This window comes from Danio rerio, chromosome 9 (assembly GCF_049306965.1).
Source record: "Danio rerio strain Tuebingen ecotype United States chromosome 9, GRCz12tu, whole genome shotgun sequence".
Taxonomy (NCBI): Eukaryota; Metazoa; Chordata; class Actinopteri; order Cypriniformes; family Danionidae; genus Danio; species Danio rerio.
This window is the reverse complement of record NC_133184.1, coordinates 42,602,808-42,621,677: the sequence shown is the minus strand read 5'-3', so window position 1 is coordinate 42,621,677 and position 18,870 is coordinate 42,602,808. Positions and strand designations below refer to the sequence as shown.

General features: G+C 34.3%; 1 protein-coding gene across 2 annotated transcripts in view; it reads right to left on the bottom strand.

The window, feature by feature from the left end:
- hibch (3-hydroxyisobutyryl-CoA hydrolase) overlaps positions 1 to 18,820 on the bottom strand; it is a 50,752-nt gene extending 31,932 nt beyond the window's left edge. Inside the window, exons 1-7 of one of the 2 annotated variants that reach the window (NM_001014316.2) lie at positions 18,719 to 18,820; positions 17,925 to 17,967; positions 16,855 to 16,986; positions 16,670 to 16,754; positions 16,510 to 16,590; positions 16,373 to 16,425; positions 729 to 807 (exon numbers count right to left, since the gene is read on the bottom strand). In NM_001014316.2, coding sequence (NP_001014338.2) covers positions 729 to 807; positions 16,373 to 16,425; positions 16,510 to 16,590; positions 16,670 to 16,754; positions 16,855 to 16,986; positions 17,925 to 17,967; positions 18,719 to 18,750 — 505 coding nt within the window. In that variant the 5' untranslated portion in view covers positions 18,751 to 18,820. Of the gene's footprint in view, positions 1 to 728; positions 808 to 16,372; positions 16,426 to 16,509; positions 16,591 to 16,669; positions 16,755 to 16,854; positions 16,987 to 17,924; positions 17,968 to 18,564 lie in introns of both variants that reach the window. The other variant, XM_073912309.1, reaches the window with a different exon arrangement.
- Between the last annotated feature and the right edge of the window lie 50 nt (positions 18,821 to 18,870).

The following is an 18,870-nucleotide window of genomic DNA, read 5'->3' as shown; positions in this document are numbered from 1 at the left end:
ACACTTGTAAGTTGCTTGTGCTCAATCTCTAAAACACACTTGCTTTTACACTTTGCTTAATTATGTCACTGAGCGTTCCACCAAACCTTGACCAGATGAGAGTTGAGGAAATTAAATATTCATACTAAAGAGCAAGAATGATTGGATGGCTCCACGTCTGGAACGAGACCCACCCACATACATATCAGCAGCAGATTAATGGCATGCCGTCTGCATCGCCAGAATTCCTTCCATTCACGCTGTCTGTGGAGCGTTTCAGCATGCGGCTCATTCAAAGAGCAAAGCATCGGACAGGTGCTCCAGTCCACAACATCTCTCAACACTGTTTCCACATTAAACTGACCTGAACCGTCTGCTTTAAAAGATTACTTTGAGAAGTCTGTGGGCCCAAAGAGTTTTTTTAGTTGCAAAAGAGGTGATTTCTATAACTCAATCTGGCTGGTCTAGAATTGAAAGATTGGATACATCTAACATTTGAGATGCAAAGTTATATTTAAATATGTGCATGTTTTTTTGTCAAATAAACACAGTGGATAACAAGACAAAATGGGATCCCAGGAAAAATAAGATGTTTTTTTGGCACATGCTATCAATTTTCAACATTTTTGGGGAGATAAAGTACTATTGATTCCTGTGAAATCAAAGCTACCTTGCATTATTAATGTAAACTTAGATTATAACCCAGTTATGCTCCACAGGGAGATAGAGAAACATGGTCTGCCTCTTACCAATGCCCGTCTCTGGCATGGCAAATAGTGTCTTCTCAGTGGCCACACGAAACTGTCCGTGAACTGAAAGACCCACACCCTGCAGAGACAAAAAACAGAACAGATCAATAATTGGGTACTGTGTTCACAGAGCAGATGGAGACAGCTAGAACTGAGGGTTAAAGTCTCCACATGAATCCACTGTAAGAATAATTCACCCAACAATTCAAATGTATTACTCATCATCATGTTGTTCCATATCTGTATGCACAGTGCATATGACTTGTATGCTTTATCACATTTATTAAGTCTTATAAGGCCATCTCATATATTTGGTACATGAGACCGTTTCAGAATTTGAGATGGGTAAGATTTTTCTTTAAATGTTTTAGAAAGTCCCTTATGCTCAATTGAGCTACATATGTTTGATCAAAAAAGGTAGAAAACTGTAATATAATGACATTTGGTTACAATTTAAAACACATTTAAACCAATTGTTTTTTATTTTAATACAGGTTACATATGTAACAAAAGTACTACCACATTTTCCTGAATATATAAGCACAAGCACAACTGCAAATGTAAAGACTGATTTTATACAACAGATCAACAAACAAGATAATATTAAGAGTAACATTTTAGATAGTTTTGTCTGCTTCAACAGCTGTGTTTACATCCACCTATTTATATGCACACATAAATTAAAAACATTTAAAACATGCGCATAACTGAGAAAGATAAACTTTTTATCCAATAAGAAATATGCGCTTAAATTACAATGGAACCACTTTTATTGTCAAATTCCAGTATGCGCATTAAAAAAGTCTTTTTCAATTTTGTTTGATCATGTGATGATAAATATGTGTGCCATTGGTCAAACCAGCAGGCTGAGCACACTGTAAAACTTTGGAAATGTTGTTTTGATCATTCTAAAATGCCTTGCCCATTCTAAAATGCCTTGACAGTCAGTATTAGTGTTATTATACAGGGGTGCCTGCAGGATTTTTTTCCAAGGTACGCATAAATCCAGCACCACCCCGCCCCCCTCCTCCAATCATGTAAAGAAACACTGATGCTTACTGTCAAAGGCTACATTATTTAAGGACATTCATTATGGCATAATTCGTTTCCTTTTAATTTTAATATTTCGTTGAAATCTAAATGTAATAAAAGCACATCAGCATCAAGGAAAAATCAAACGCTCAAGACGTAATCTTTAAAATCATGACATATAAAAACATCTGCAAATATATAGCAGAAGATTGTGATACAATACAATTAGTGACGCATTAATTAAAGCCTTGCTTTCTACTGACCGAAAATCATCCACCCAACAGTTGAGTAGTGGCAGGGCTCAAAAAAAATTTAATTCGGATATTTTTCTTGGAAAAAAATATTTTTAAAACAAATTTATAGTTAATTATATAGTTATAATTGTACTTTTTTTTAGTGTGTGAAAAAAACGCTAGCAAAACTAAAGCCAATAGATTTCTTTATTGTTACCGTTCTCCCACCATACAAGTACATACACGCTTTAAAACACACAAACGCAAACTTTTATTTGTTGTCATTCTTTCTTGATTTGTTAATATATCGTGGTATATACTGTTTAATAATTTAAATTATGTAATAAATAAATAAAAAAGCGGCATTAATAACCCCCCTCCTTCTCATGGTAGGTACGCACAGTGCTTACAGCCGTATGGCGCCACTGTTATTATATATTATGTTAAGAGCATCTGTGCTCCGCATCTCACACCTTCAAATGCCACCATGCGTTCATTGCGATTCAGCATTGTCTTCTGAGGTGCAAGTCATTTATTAAATAAAGAAAAGATTCATGCAGATTCTCCTACCGCAGCAAATTCCATTTATACAGTTGATATTTGTCACCAGTAAATCAGAAAGTGACGATTTTGTTCTCGTTGACTCGTTAAATGGAAACGCAGATTTATTCGCACGTCTTTTATAATGCGATATTCCAGTTTTGTGTATGAATTGAATTCGCATCTTTGGATGGCTACTGATGAAAATTGTTCTAAGCAAAGCTGAAGCAGAACATCTGTGTTTCAGAAAAACAATGAAGTGCTTTGTTCCTGAACGAATCTGTTCATTTACACTTAACATCTGAGTCAATGATTCAGTGATCTATTCATAAAAACAGTCCTTTATTTAGTTTCTAAATGAATTGTTTTGAATGAATTACTCATTAAGACTGTGAAACTAATAATAAATATTGTTTAATTATCTCTATCAAAAAAACAAACAAAAAAAAAAAAAAAAAGGGAGGCATGGTGGCTCAGTGGTTAGCACTGTTGCCTAACAGCTAGAAGGTCGCCGGTTCGGGTCCCTGCTGGGCCAGTTGGCATTTCTGTGTGGAGCTTACATTCGCTATAGGTGAATTGAATAGTCTAATTAGTCCGTAGTGTATGAGTGTGTGTATGAGTGTGTGTGTGTGTGTGTGTGTGTGTGTGTGTGTGTGTGTGTGTGTGTGTGTGTGTGTGTGTGAATATGTGTGTTTCCCAGAACTGGGTTGCAGCTGGAAGGGCACCCGCTGTGTAAAGCATATGCTGAAATAGTTGGCAGATCATTCCGCTGCGGCGACCCCTGATATACAGTATAAGGGACTAAGCTGAAGAAAAATGAATAAATACTGCGCATTATTTTTTGTCAATGTCTCACACCATTATATGTGAATGTTGATGAATAAAGGTCTAAATGCAATAATTCATATAAACAGCATTCATTTAAAATAATTGTTTTAAAAACACATCTTAATTGTTTTTAAATGTTCATCTTAAAGCATTCTTCCTTAAGGAATAAAATAAAAACATTCAATTAAATAAATACAACTAACTTGGTACTATTTTTTGTAACTTTACATAGTAGCGTATAATGCACTGTTCATATAATTAAGTGTGCCAAGTGAAGATAGCAGTACTTTTGATACAAAAGATGTTCAACAACAGAAATGAGTGAAACCTAGCAGAGAAAAAGAGCAGATGCAATTAATTTTGAGTGTTGTCACAATATATCCTAAAGCACGGTTGCCTTAGTGAAACACCAACAGCACTTTTGGTGATTTACTAGCGTTTGAGACCCTGCATCATGACAGCATTGCCTGAGCAGCAGCAGACACAGGAATGGAATAACAAACAGTTGACTGATGTACAGCACACCATATCATCATAAGCTCCCAAACTCCACAGCCTGTTCACACACCATGTAGGATTAGAAACAAATAGCGCACATACAACACTACACCAACAACAGCAGCAAGCCTAGCAGATGCCTGGTACTTTTGGTGCATTGACATATAAGTTTAGCAGGACTTTAATCATTAATGATGGGCTGATTCATTGATGAAATTTAGATTAGATTGAGATTAGCTTACCCAATTCACCTATACCGCATTTCTTTGGGCTTGTGGGGGAATTTTCAGTTAATTCATGACAATTAGAATTTGTATAATGTTATTATTATTAGCAGTATTATTTATTATATGCATATTTATATTTGTTTTAATAAAAACAAGTTTAAATTTGTCCACCTCTCTGGTTTTGAAGAGTATGCATCACCATATGGGCATAACACTTTGTTATTATTGTTCATTTCTTAATGTACTGGAAATTAGAACCGGATTCAGATAAAGTTTTGAAACAAGTCTTTGCACTTAAAACTAATTATGTAGGCTAATGATGTCTTCAGTGAAGTGCGTTCAACAACGTATCCTTATCCACGCAAGTAAAGGAGTAAAGAATAAAAGTAAAGTAAAGAGGCTGAATGGAGGAGGCTCGTTCTTTATTCTTGTGCTGCAGATGGTGTTTAACTGTTTTCTCGCTAGTGAAGCAATCAGTTTTTCCTCCTACAAAGTCCGACAGGTAAAATGCACCATGACGCAGGTTGATGCAGGTTTAATGCACTGATTGGTTTAATGCACCCCAAACACACCCATAACTCAAAGAAAATCAGCCATGACCATGCGCCGATTGTATTTTTCCATCCTTAAAATAACAAAAGTTGATTCAGTCACGCCCTTAATGCTTTTGCACCATGCGCTTTAGACTTTGGACCTAGATTGTCAAAATAGAGCCCTAAGAGTGTGAAATTGGCACATACACACTCACTCTCTCTCTAAATTTATGTGATGAACCTGGTCTTTGCTAGTGGTGGGATGTGATGTTGACATGCTCCTGAGAGTCTAACGTCTGTTTTACAACATAGAAAATGCTCATACGATGATCAGGGTAATATGAAAGAGCAGATCTGAAGAGAAATGTGCCCATAACTTCAGTTTTGTTGTAGCCAAAAAAAATATGTCATGGAAAAAGATAAACAAATGCACCATAAGACAGCATTATCACCTTCCTCACTGTGATGAATTTAACTGATGTGATTCCTCAGGTCACACTGCACATGACACTGACTCATTTGGTTAAACAAAACACACATCGTAAAATCAGTTATTACAAAACCACCCAGAGACTGAGTGTTCTCAATGGCTGCTCATTAAAAGTCAATAATTATCCTCTCCTTTGGGATCTGAGGAGCATGTTATAATCAGAGCAACATGCATGCCCCCCACATGATAACTCATCAGGATAATTAAGATTGAATGAAAAAAAAGTGCCTAAAAGGAGACAGAAGTGTGAATAGACTGTCTGAATAGTTTGGTTGCAACTTTTTCATTTGGAATGTATTTTTAAGTAAAACTGTAAGCACATGTAGAGTCAAATCATTCACATAGAAGTGGTGGAAAATGTTTTCCATTCTCCAAAATGTTTGGCTGCTTTCTGACAGGAAACTTGCAGACAATGTAGGCAGTTTCTAAATTTAAGAATCACCTCCAGGATCAAAAACAGCAGCACCTTCTCATTCGAAAACCGATATGGAACATAAATGTTGCCAAAAATGTTTAAAGGCCATCTTTAATCTGAGACGTTTTCTATTATGAAAGCGCTTTGGAACGTTTCAAGGCAGATAACCCAAAATCAGTCAAACAGCTTTATTGGGAACTTGGCGAACTCTGAATGTGGAAAAAATGCCAGAAGCTGAACTTTTTGCATTCCTGTGAACTTAAAAGTGTCATCAAAAGAAAAATCAAATATTAGCAGATCAAAGCAGATATATATACAGGCTTTTACTGCATGGAAAATTATGAGACAGCCACCTCCATCAAATTTTGTACAACCTTCACCCTTTGACAAAAATCAGACCACAATTGAAGCTCAAGCACTGGTCATGTATTTAATGACATTTAACGTAAGATAGAATTACAAGAATAATGCAAAATGTGTTTTTCAAGCAGCAAAAATTTCATGACGAAGATACCACCACCGCCACATTTTCAAAGAAATAGTGTACTAAAATATACACTACCTGACAAAAGTCTTGTCGCTTTTCCAAGTTTTAGGAACAACAAATAATGACGTGACTTCTTGTTGCTCATTTGGTATTGGAAGTGGCTAATATGAAAGGCAAAGGCCTCTAGATTACACTTATTTCACCAAAATAAAATTTGATCATGAGTTTTAATTATTTAATCAGGACAGTAAGGTCTTGCTTAGACAAAATTATTGTCACTTAATAGAAATAATGTACAGTATAGAGTATAAAGTCATGCTGCAGTGAAAAAAAATTATTATTGTGTATGACTCTCATGTGCTTGGACGACTGCATCCATACATCTCTGCAATAACTCATATAACATTGATCTAGTCATCTGGAATGGGAAAGAAAGCATTCTTGCAGGATTCTAAGAGTTCATCAAGATTCTTTGGATTTATCTTAAATGCCTCCTCCATCTTACCCCAGACATGCTCAATAATGTTCATGTCTGGTGACTAGGCTGGCCAATCCTGGAGACCCTTGACCTTCTTTGCTTTCAGGAACTTTGTGGAGGTTGAAGTGTGAGAAGGAGCGCTATCCTGCTGAAGAATTTGCCCTCTCCTGTGTATTTTGTCATTTGTAATGTAATGTGCAGCACAAATGTCTTAATACTTCAAGCTGTTAAAGTTGCCATCCACTCCCCCATACTGAATGCAACCACAAACCGTGATTTTTCCTTCATTAAACATGACCAATTTCTGTGAGAAGTTTGGGTCCAATAGGTTCCAATAGGTCTTTGTATTTGTGATGATTGGGATGCAGCTCAACAGATGATTCATCTGAACAAAATCTACCTTCTGCCTTTTATTCCAAATGATCAACTAGAAGTCAAGTTATTATTATTATTAATCTTAAGACTTTTGTCAGGTAGTGTAATTGTTTTGGCGAAAATGCTAAGCAGCACAAGTAATTTAACACTGATAATATAATAATAACCAGCATATTAGGATTAAGTTAACCTAATTATTTTTACAAATGTAAGTAGATTGAACATAAAACAATTGTCGTCCCCCTCAAAAAAACTAAGGAAATATGTTGTTTCAGCTCATTTTAAATATTGTAAGTAGTTTTAAAAAGCAGCAGAAGTCATTTTTTGAGAGTAGGTTAACACGAATATCTAAACAGCCAATCACAAGGCAGCAATGTAAGTTCAATGTAGACAAATGTGCACTGTTAAAAAAAATACTGGTTACCTTAAATTTTGAAGTTGAAGCAAATAAATTACATTAAAATAACTTTAAACTGACTTCAGTTGGTATAAATTACACAAGTAATATAACACTGATAACATTATTATTAATAATAATATTATTACGTTTTTTGAGCAGCATAACCGGCATATTAGGATTACTGGATTATTACGTGACGCTAAAGACTGCAATATTGACTGGTTCAGCTCTGCCATTAAAGCAATAAACTATACTTTAAACTAGAACTCAGAGGAAAATGAATTTTAACTTGTAACAATATTCCATTCTGGCGACGCGGTGGCGCAATAGGTAGCACTCTCGCCTCACAGCAAGAAGGTCGCTGGTTCAAACCTCGGCTGGGTCAGTTGGCATTTCTGTTTGGAGTTTGCATGTTCTCTCTGGGTTCGCATGGGTTTCCTCTGGGTGCTGTGGTTTCCCCCACAAGTCCAAAGACATGCGCTATAGGTGAATTGGGTAAGCTAAATTGTCCAGTGGATAAGTGTTAATGAAAGTGTATGGGTGTTTCCCAGTGATTGGTTGCAGCTGGAAGGGCATCCGCTGTGTAAAACATATGCTGGATATGTTGGCGGTTCATTCCGCTGTGGCGAGCCCTAATTATTAAAGGGACTAAGCTGAAGAAAAATGAATGAATGAATATTACATTATTAATGTTTTATATCTTTGTTTCAAATAAACCCAGCCTTCATTATCATTTTAAAGGTTTCTTTAATCCTTAAACATTTCAAAATCGCAAAAAGATCTTTAAATGATCTCAAAGAAATAAAAGTATGTACAACTGTGCATTATGAATTTGTGATGAACTATATGTTTTAGAATGAAAGTTCTGTGAATCTTGCACCATTCAAGCTGTTTTAATATCACAGCTGTCTTTCTCTCCCTGCTCGTCTGTATTTCTGCATCTGTCCTGTAGCTCAGCTTAATTATGGTTTATTTTCCATATGTTGAGAAACAAACTAGAGGTGCGCTAAAGGCGTGGTTGTTTAAAAAAGTAATTTCCATTACATAAAAGTCCAAATGAACAAAGATCACATTATTACAGAGTTTTTAATGATTTTCATTTAAATCCGACTTAATCTGACCTACTTTTAACATCTGTAAGACTGAATTTATTATTTGTCATTTATAATTAATCACTTATTTATAACAGATGTCCAAGAGCATATCTTCAAATCATGCTGCCCACATTCAATGTTCACAGCAATTCTGAGTGCTGTGACTGCAACAAAGCTTTGTCCCAAAAGAAAAGCAGGAATTAAAGACTAAACACAGACACTCTCGCAAAGAGAAGAAGTTATTGTGAATGCAAATTCACATTAGCCCAAAAGTCTGAGACACAAAGTCTACAAATGCTCACTATACAATCATATACACTCATTGCTTCAACTAATTTTAAATAAGTAGTTTAAAAAAAGTCTTTTTTTTTGAGTGTAGGTTGACACAAATGTCTACGTAGAGTTCAATGTTCACAAGTCTGCACTGTTAAAAAAATACTGGTTGCCTTAAAATTTTGAAGTTAAATCAAATTAAACTTAGGAGTCATTTTAAAGGGGTGGTCCACTATGATATCATATTTTAAACTTTAGTTGATGTGTAATGTAGCTGTGTGAACATTAACAACATCCCTGCATGTAATATGCTCAAAGTTCAATGCAAAGGGAGACATTGGCTTTTACAGAGTTAGCTTAGCAAAGCCTACAGCGAACGTATTTGGGGACTACAAAAAATACTTCCTGGTTAATGAGGTCATAAACGCTTCAGGTTTACATGCATTAATCATGCACATACACCCTGCGCAGCAACGGGGCGTAGCCAGATGCGCTTTAATGTTAGCTGAGAAAGCTAAAAAGCCATCCAAATGCTGCTATTTTCACAGAGCTTCTTCTTTTTCTGTTATTGGGCTTCCAAAGGACACGGCACAAAAAGAGAAGTGCTTACACTTAATTTTTTTTATGTTATAGAGAATTATAATTAATAAACAGCTAGCATTTGACAAAGGAGAGCTTTCAGAATCTCTTCCAGTTCAGTGCTGGACTCGACTAAAAACTCTGTGGTTGTGAGCCATAACCTTTAAGTGTTTTTGTTTGTTAAAATTGATCTATTACATGCATAGTGTCAAGCGTTACAGGTATGTTGTAGCGAGGATGTAAACAACAGGAAATGCTGTTTGGCACCGTTAACAATTTAGCTACAAATTCATATTTATCAGTCAAACCTCTGTAAACACTCACAGTCTTAAGCAGCGCTGCAGTGTCTCTCTAGGCAGCCGCTATCCCTGCATTCTACATCTCAAATAACAAAGTCGCTAAAGATATGTTAACGCTTCAAATTACTTACACATGCTTGGTCTGAATATTTGTGAAATACAACTGTCAGATTTTACTTTAGAGAGCATGAGGTGTGGGCGTGAGGTGTGCTCAAGCATGTGCTCTTCATTTTCTGTCTGATTCAGGCAGATGCTAACCGCTTCTCTGTTTACACAGCACTAACGCACATGCTTGTAGGGTCGTGACGTATAGCCGATCTGCGAATCACAGCACATAATGTTAGCTGACCAATCAGAGCCCCTTGAGGGCGGGCCTTTCGGAGGAACTAGGAAATATGGCAGTTGTTTTCAAGTTAGCTGAGTAGCTGTATATAATCAAAGTAAGATATGGGAAAAAAATAACGTGATTTTCTACAAGTGAAGCACGAGCACACATTGCTCTGCATCTTATAAACACAACCAAACCTTAAAATACACTGTGGACCACCCCTTTAAAGTAAAATTACATTAAACTGACTTAAGAATGTTTGAACTTAACAGAAATTTAGTTAGAAGCATGATTAACCTCTATTGACCTAATTCTTTATGTACGAGTGGGTGCAGCCATTATTATACTTTTTCCCTTAAGACTTCCAGTCTTATTCACTTACATAGATTTTTAGATGTTAAAAACAGCTCGTTATGCAGCTTCATGTATCAAACTGATATTTTTTATTACATTATTCTACTTTTTATGTATAGTCATGAACACACTTGTTTGTAGAGTAAGTAGAGATAAATTCTGTCGTTTTTTATTCCTCGACATTTCTCCCATAGGCAACTGAATCTTAAGTTCTAAAGCAATGGCTAAAATGAGCACGCTTCTGCAGTGCAGAATACAGTTGCAACCAGAATTATTAGCCCCCCTGAATTAACTATGTTTATTTTTCCCCCAATTTCTGTTTAGCGGAGAGATTTTTTTCAGCACATTTCTAAACAAATGTTTTAATAACTCTTCTCTTATAACTGATTTATTTTATCATTGCCATGATGACAGTAAATAATATTTGACTAGATATTTTTCAAGACACTTCTATACAGTTTAAAATTACATTTAAAGGCTTAACTAGGTTAATTAGGTTAATTTGTTAATTTGTTCTGTAGACTATTGAAAAAATATAGCTCAAAGGGAATAATAATTTTCACCTTAAAATGGCTTTTAAAAAAATTTAAATTGCTTTGATTCTAGCCAAAATAAAACAAATAAGACTTTCTATAGAAGAGAAAATATTATCAGACATACTGTGAAAATTTCCTTGCTCTGGTAAACATTATTTCAAAGGGGGCTTAATAGTTCTGATTTCAACTGTAAGGTGAATAAATAATAATTAATATCAAAATGTTAATTGTTAACATGTAATTTGGTCTTACGTCGTATATGTCAGTCGCGCATAATGTGCATTAGGCCGCCTCAGGAAGTCAGTGATTGAAGTTTATGATTAAATCTGAAATGATTCTGTTACAAAAACCCATCCATACCCTCCATAAAACATGGATTAAACTCTCTTGTATATATATGAGTTTTACAATAGATTTATGCACTTTTAAAAGCTTCAAAATAAAAGTCACTCTCCAACATCATTATACAGCATGGAAGTGCCAAGATAAAATTAAAAACTACTCCGTTTGTGTTTGTCTGATAGAAAAAGTAAGAATGGCTTGAGGGGAAATTATGGGTTAATTTTCATTATTAGAATGAAATCATGAATCATTACTAGATCATCACACCAAAAGAGAACATTCCTAAAAATGCTGGAAATATGCAGAAGAGAAAAAAATAACAGGAATGTCTGATAAGAAGCGTTGGTCAGGAAGGCATTAAAGGTGCGGCACAGCCTCCGTCTGACAGGTCAGTGTGTGGATCAAAGAGATGGTCATAGATCACACTGAGCCACTGACTGATACATTGCAATAAATAGTGCGAGACGCCCCCTTTTGAGTGATTTCATATCTGTTCCATTTACTAAATGTGTTCCATAAACAGAGATTCAGATTCAGGATAACTATAGAAAATCCTTTTTTATGTTCATGTTGATTTATTAGACGATCTACTATCACTTGCTACTATTGACAGGACTGTTATTAAGTCTTCTCTAAATAGTTATTCTGGAAGGAACTTGTGTATAAACACTTCAGGGTGTCGTTTCTAAAAATAGCTTAAAAATATCAGCAGCAGCGCTTGTAAAGCAGCGAAATGAAGAGTTTTATCATCTTATCATCTTCAGAAGATGTTCAGTGTTCTGCATGCATTTAAATACAGCAAAAAAAAACAAAAACAAAAAAAACTAAAACTAAACAGTATTATTGTGAAATATTATTAATAAAAATGAAAAGTAATTAAAACATATCTTAATATGGTTGAAAAATATCATTTATTCCTGTAATGATAAAACTAAATTTTCTTTTGCAAGTCTTCACTGTCACATGATCCTTCAGAAATCACTCAAATATATCGATTATTTAAAATGTTTGTAAAATTAAATAATTGTTTGTGCCCCTAAATATTAGGATACTGCAAAAACAATATTTTTAAACCATCTTTTATTACTATTATTATTAATAGTTAATTATTAATTAAAATAAATAAATAATTAAATTATTAATTTTCGGCTTAGTTCCTTAATTAATCCACAGTGGAATGAACCACCAACTTATCCATCACATGTTTTACGCAGCGGATGCCCTTCCAGCTGCAATCCATCACTGGGAAATACCCATACACACTCATTCACACACATACACTCTGAAAAATTTAGCTTACCCAATTCACCTATAGCACATGTCTTTGGACTGTTGGGGAAACTGGAGCACCCAGAGGAAACCCACGCGAACACGGGGAGAACATACAAACTCCACACAGAAATGCCAACTGACTCAGCTGAGACTCGAACCAGAGACCTTCTTGCTGTGAGGTGACAGCGCTACCCGCGCTATTATTATTATTATTATTAATTCTCAATAACCCCAAGCTTTGGGATGGCAGTGGAACTGAAAACAACAAACCATGTAATATTATTGTTTACATTTTTGGCTAGCGACTAAATATTAAACAGTAACCATTTTATCAACTCAAGCCAACAGGAGACATGAGCTTTTATCATATACATGCTTTCAATTTTAATATTTATAGTATCTACAAATATATAACTTAGCCAGGAAATAAAATAAACAAATTATCCAAAGACAGCTTAAAAAGAATACACATGACTAGGCCCACACAGAATCTGCGCACAGAAATCCACAGATTTCGGCAGTTTTTTTAGCCTATTATCGAGTCTATTTGTTTACTTGAGTAAATGTGTGTGAATTTATATTTATTTAGTTTTTATATTAATTTCAATAATATTATTGACTTATATGAACCTGTTCACTTGATTTATTCACAATACAGTTTTTAAAGTAATATTTTCTGTATTTTAGTAGATCTATTGTATGAGAGACTTGCTTTGTTTACCAAATAAGTTGGTCTAATTAGATTTGCTTTGTAAACATCAAATAAAAGTTCAAAAGGTATTATTTTTCATTTCATATATTAAGTTTTTAGAGGTGATGCTCATAAAGCAGTATATTTTTTATAAAATTCCTGCAGTGTTTTTTTATATTTACGGGAAAAAAATCCCTTAACGGTCACTTTAAGAAATTAATTGATGAAAATATTGGGGGAGAAAGAAGTCAACAGGAATGGTGATGGAATATCCATTCCATTCCATCACGGTGCTGCTCTGCAAGTGCTCTAATTCTATTATCTGTGATTCAGCCGATACTGCTTATTTCTTTTTCTCAAATATCAGAATAAATGGAAAAAATTCTATTCTCAACCTTAGAGGAATCTGAGGTCAGTGAAGCTGTATGGTCATACTGTTTTTTAAAGAAGAGATCAGAGACACATCACACAGCAGCTCTGCTTCAAACAGCTCACACCACAGGATGTACCGCAACACACCGTACCTCAACCTTGACTCAAACCCTGATCAATCAAACGCTAGGAAGTGACAGATTCCAGCCTGTAATGTTGCTTTCCTACTGCCAGAACCCCACGAAATTCTGAAGACCGTCATATTTCAACTGCTCCAATAAGATGGTAAAAGAAGTTAAGCACCAACATGTTAGTACTGATGATTAGTTTACTCACTTCTATGGCCATTTATGTAACACAGGCGGCTTCATATGAGGGGCATCTATATGTATTTAATACGATGCAAGCTTGTTTCAAACACAAAATTAAATCAAATAAAAATCTGACTTTCCTTTGCTAGATTGTATCTCACCAATTTTAAGTTATAGGCTAACAATTCCTATTTTATATTAATACAGAAACGTGGGAAATAGGGTAGGAATTTATAGTAGTTAGTCAAGTAGATTGAGAAAAATCTGAATTCTCTGATAAATTTCACCATTCTTTCTTCTAACAATGTCGAAAACTCAAAATTGCTGTCATTGAGATTTAATTGTTAGTTTATTGACTAAAAAATGAACCCAAATGAAATTTATTTTAGTGTATGCACTTAAATAATCTAGTTCCTTAAAAATAAGGAATACTGAAAAAAAGTATTAATATACAGCCTTTGAGAACTGATATCAAATAGAACTTTTTGTAAAAAATCACATCAGTAGAGATTTAAATATTGTATAAATAATAATAATAACACAGCCATATCATCCTGAGCCTGACCAAATTCCCTCTATCGGCCCTTACCCATCATTGCCTCCTAATCATCCCCATCCACCAAATTGGCTCTATCACAGTATCTCCACTCCACCAATAGCTAGTGTGTGGTGAGCGCACTGGCACTGTTGTCCTGTGGCTGCTGTCACATCATCCAAGTGGATGTTGCACACTGGTGGTGGTGTGGAGAGACCCTAATAACTAACATAAAAACTTAAAATAATTACAAGAAAAAAGTTATAATTGTGCTAAACAAGCAAAATTGAGAGAAATAAGTCCAACTCAAAATTGCAAGAAAAACCAAAGTGCAGAAAAAAAAGTCAAAACTATGAAATAGTCACAGTTACCTTTTTAAGAAAATAAAAACTAAATCCTGGGGGTGAAATAGGCTTTTGTATAATACACTGTTTATAAATTGACATCAGTTTGTAGTGGATGATTCAATAGATGGATTAATTTTTATAATTTAAAAATCATTTAATGTTTTTTGTACTGTATTAAATTCTGTAGATTGACCCACAATTATTTGTGGTGCATCAGTAATTCCACTGCAATTCCACAACTTTAAATGAAAGACATTTAAGGCAATGTGAAGGGGAGAGAGGGGACCAAAGTAACGGGGGACAAAAGTAACAAATCGTTTTTCTCAAATCCCTAAAAAAAGTTTGCTTTCCAGGCATTAACAGCACATTCAGCATGCAACCCTTGATGGACTGCCAAAAATCACCTGATTTCGAGACCATGTCCCGCGGTTAGGTCCGTAATCAGTTTTTAAGTGCAGAAAGTAAATTATTGTAGGTCTTTTTTCTTTATTACAAGCTGTGTTTCTCTTCATGCAACACACTAATGATCATTCTATTTAGTGCACTAATACATCCTTAAGTTTGCAGGTAAAAAATAAATCAGGTTTAAACAGCAAGAGTTCCTGTGGGGATGAAAGTAACACTTATTTATGTCCCACTGCTAATTGACAACCCTTATTTTTCACTTCCACATTAAAGTTTGCAGCGTTTTAATTCCTATTTTTTATAAAATGAATGCATATTGCCAATAATAATAAAAATATTCAAACATTTTAGAAATTTTTAACATATTGCATTGCTGGATTGCTTTTGAAACGTTTGATAAAAGTGCATTTTAAAATGCAAATGCAGTTCAATATTTTTTTGCTAAATTAAAGGACAAAATATGTTTGAAGTAAATATTAACAAGGTCACAGTCAGATATATTTCAAATGAACAAGATTAAGCCGGTAAATCTAGCAAATACTGTTGCGTTACATTTGACCCACCCGGGTGTTACTTTCGGCCCTGTCGATGGGGTCAAAATGTGCAATTTTTGATTAAAATAAAATTATATTGAAGCTCTTCTACATTGATACAAAGTAGCACTTGATTTTGATAGACCACTTTTGTGAGTTAGTAACCACAGCAAAAATATATTTCTGTCTAAAACATTATCTTTCAAAAATAGGTTTTTGTGACAAATGGTACTTTTGTCCCCTCTCTCCCCTACTATGTGCAACGTGGACACAGTCCTATAAAATGTTGCTCAATCCATAGCCTTCCAATCAAAGGACACTTCAGAACTGATTCATAAGAAAGCCAAAAGATTGTGTGCAAGAGAAGCTCACTGCTGACACCTACAGGATAAAATCCGCAGTGGAAAACAGAAATTAAGAGGATTAAAAGAGGGGTTTATGACTCATAGTGCGTCACGCAGCTCATATGGTCAAACATAACTGGGAGGTATTGAAAACGGCACTAAAAATACACACAATAATAGCTAATGGGTTCTTATGAGTATGATTACTAATTTGTATGCATCATTCACAAATGGAAACGCGTAGACTGTGCATTATACAAGTCAATGCCAACGTGAGACCTATTTTGGAAACAGTGGGAAAAAAATAGTCCAGCTATATGTATAAAGCTGGACACGTTGTCCTTCATTTATTTTGTTATCTAGTAAACACAAGTCAAGCTGGACCACATCGCCTCTGGCTTCGTTAATGCTATTTTCTGCTAAATTAGGACAAACAGCACCATCTGCTGGGGAATTTTGTGCAGCATGAGAATAATATAGCAGAAATACTCACTCCTCCCATTGTAATTCCATTAATTAGAGCCACATAGGGTTTCTGATATGTACCTAAATGAGTGAAAAATTGACGATATAAATAAATAAGTCTGTTCATCAAAGCAAAAAAACTATTAAAAAAGTGTGAAGACATACCAATAGTGTTGTTAAGGATGTATTCCTCGCGGAAAAAGACTTGGGAAAGAGAATCGCCTGCTTTTCCAGCCTCTGCGATTGCTGATAAAACATTCATTTTGAGCATTTCAGTACAAGTTACAGATTTCTTTCTTAATCAGTTGTCTTTTTACATTATTACCTCTGATATCTCCACCAGCACAGAAAGCCTTCTCTCCTGCTCCTTTAATAATCACTACATCCGTTTCCGAGTTTTTGTCCCATTTCTACAAAAACAAAAAGATTGAAACAGATAAACAAAATAGAGATTATCATGGAGTTAGACTGGATGATCATCAATAATAAAAGGGGTTGTTCTCTCCTAACCTTGAGCTGAGGGTAGATGTGTCTGATCATGTTGAGTGTGAGAGCGTTCAGAGCTTTGGGTCTGTTTAGTGTGATTACTCCGGCTTTTCCCACTTTCTCAAACAGAACTTCAGATCCAGCTTTACTGGACATCTGAAACCAGACATATAGAAATAGTATTTGATGGAAGAAATATGCAGAATCTTTTTGTTATTACAAATATATATATAACAATGACAATATTGAGCATCAAAATCGCAATGTGTGTATCTGAAATAGTCATATCGCAGGATTAGACTGTGTATTAAATATAAAAAATAAAGATAGTATCATATATTATTATTAATACAATGTATAATACATTATATTTAATTATTTATACAATTATGACCATGTTATTTTACATTGAATGTAAAATAATATTAATAAATAATATTTTAATTGTTTAATTGCAATTATTAATTTTAATTTATTATAATTTATGCAGATGTGATGGATAGAAAAAGACTTGATCACCTCAGTCAATCTATATGAATGAAATCTTTACTAATAGAGATAATCAAATCATCTGGTTCAAATGATATTATATATATATATTGTAATATATTGTGGCAATTAAAAAAATAAAATAAAATAAATATATATATATATATATATATATACACACACACACACACACACACATAAAAAGAAGCATTTGTAAAATAAAATTTTATTTGCAAAAATCACGTCATCACGTCTTTAACCCATGTATAACTATTGTTTTTATTAACAATAATACAGCATATTATACAGCAATTATGATATGTAATTTTTTATTTTACTGGTCGCGTTTATTTCAGTATCAAGCTTAATTTAACAATTTATTTAAATTTCAAGCAATTTAGGACAAGACATCAAATCAAAATGGTTATTTTATCATGTAAACAAATAAAATTATCCATACTAGCAATGTGCATACTTTCAACTGGATGAATAATTGTGTGCACACACACACACACACACACACACACACACACACACACACACACACACACACACACACACACACACACACACACACTAAGAATACAGTCCTTGAGAATACTTACCATGTGTCCATGTATTCTCTGCAATCTACAGACTGATCGCAATCTGTGTAGGATAAAATCAATAGTGTTGTTACTAATTTTGTGTTATACATATTTTAAAGCATTGCTACAAAAAATAGACAAAATATTTGAAACTGAAACCTCTAGTAAACAAACAACATACAAATATTGAATTTACTCGCATTTAATTTTATTGTATTATGATTATTTTTAAATATCAATGACAAAGTGGACAAGGCACAAAATCAATTACAATATATTACAAAAAAGGCTAAATAATATAGTAAAAGTTGTCTCTAAAATAATGTAATGTAATAGATTCCATACTACAAAATAAAAAACAATAATAATTTTCCAAGAAACAATGGACAGCAAGAAAACACTAAATATCTCAAGATTTTATAATTACATACATACAACTGTTTCATCTACAAACAAAAATACACTAAAATATATGAACACTAAAATATATGAACAAATTTAGCAACAAATGATTGTCCTAAATGTCATGGAGAATGCAGAATTGTAGTTGGCTTCTATAGGTTTCAGAAACATTCTTCTTATAATATATTTGTTAATGTTTTGCTTACATTATTTGCTGACTTTCTTTACGTTAACGTTATTAGACAATGTAACTTACACATAACAGTCAACGTCCAAACTTCGGACAAATGTCCTCAACTGTACTGTACTACACTGTCAGGTTGCATGCGATAGCCTGTTTCATCTACAGAGCCTGTAAGCAGAACTAATCCACGATAACACCACATCCGGGACACTTTAAGAATACTCACCTCTGTGCAGATGTGAAAATTATTAACGACATGCTCATATCTTTGATGTTCTGGATCACTGTGCACAGTAAGGTTTCACCCTGTCGCGACTGCTCATTGGCCCTTCTTCATGGTGTCATAATGGCGCGACACTATAGAGCAAATCTCGCGAG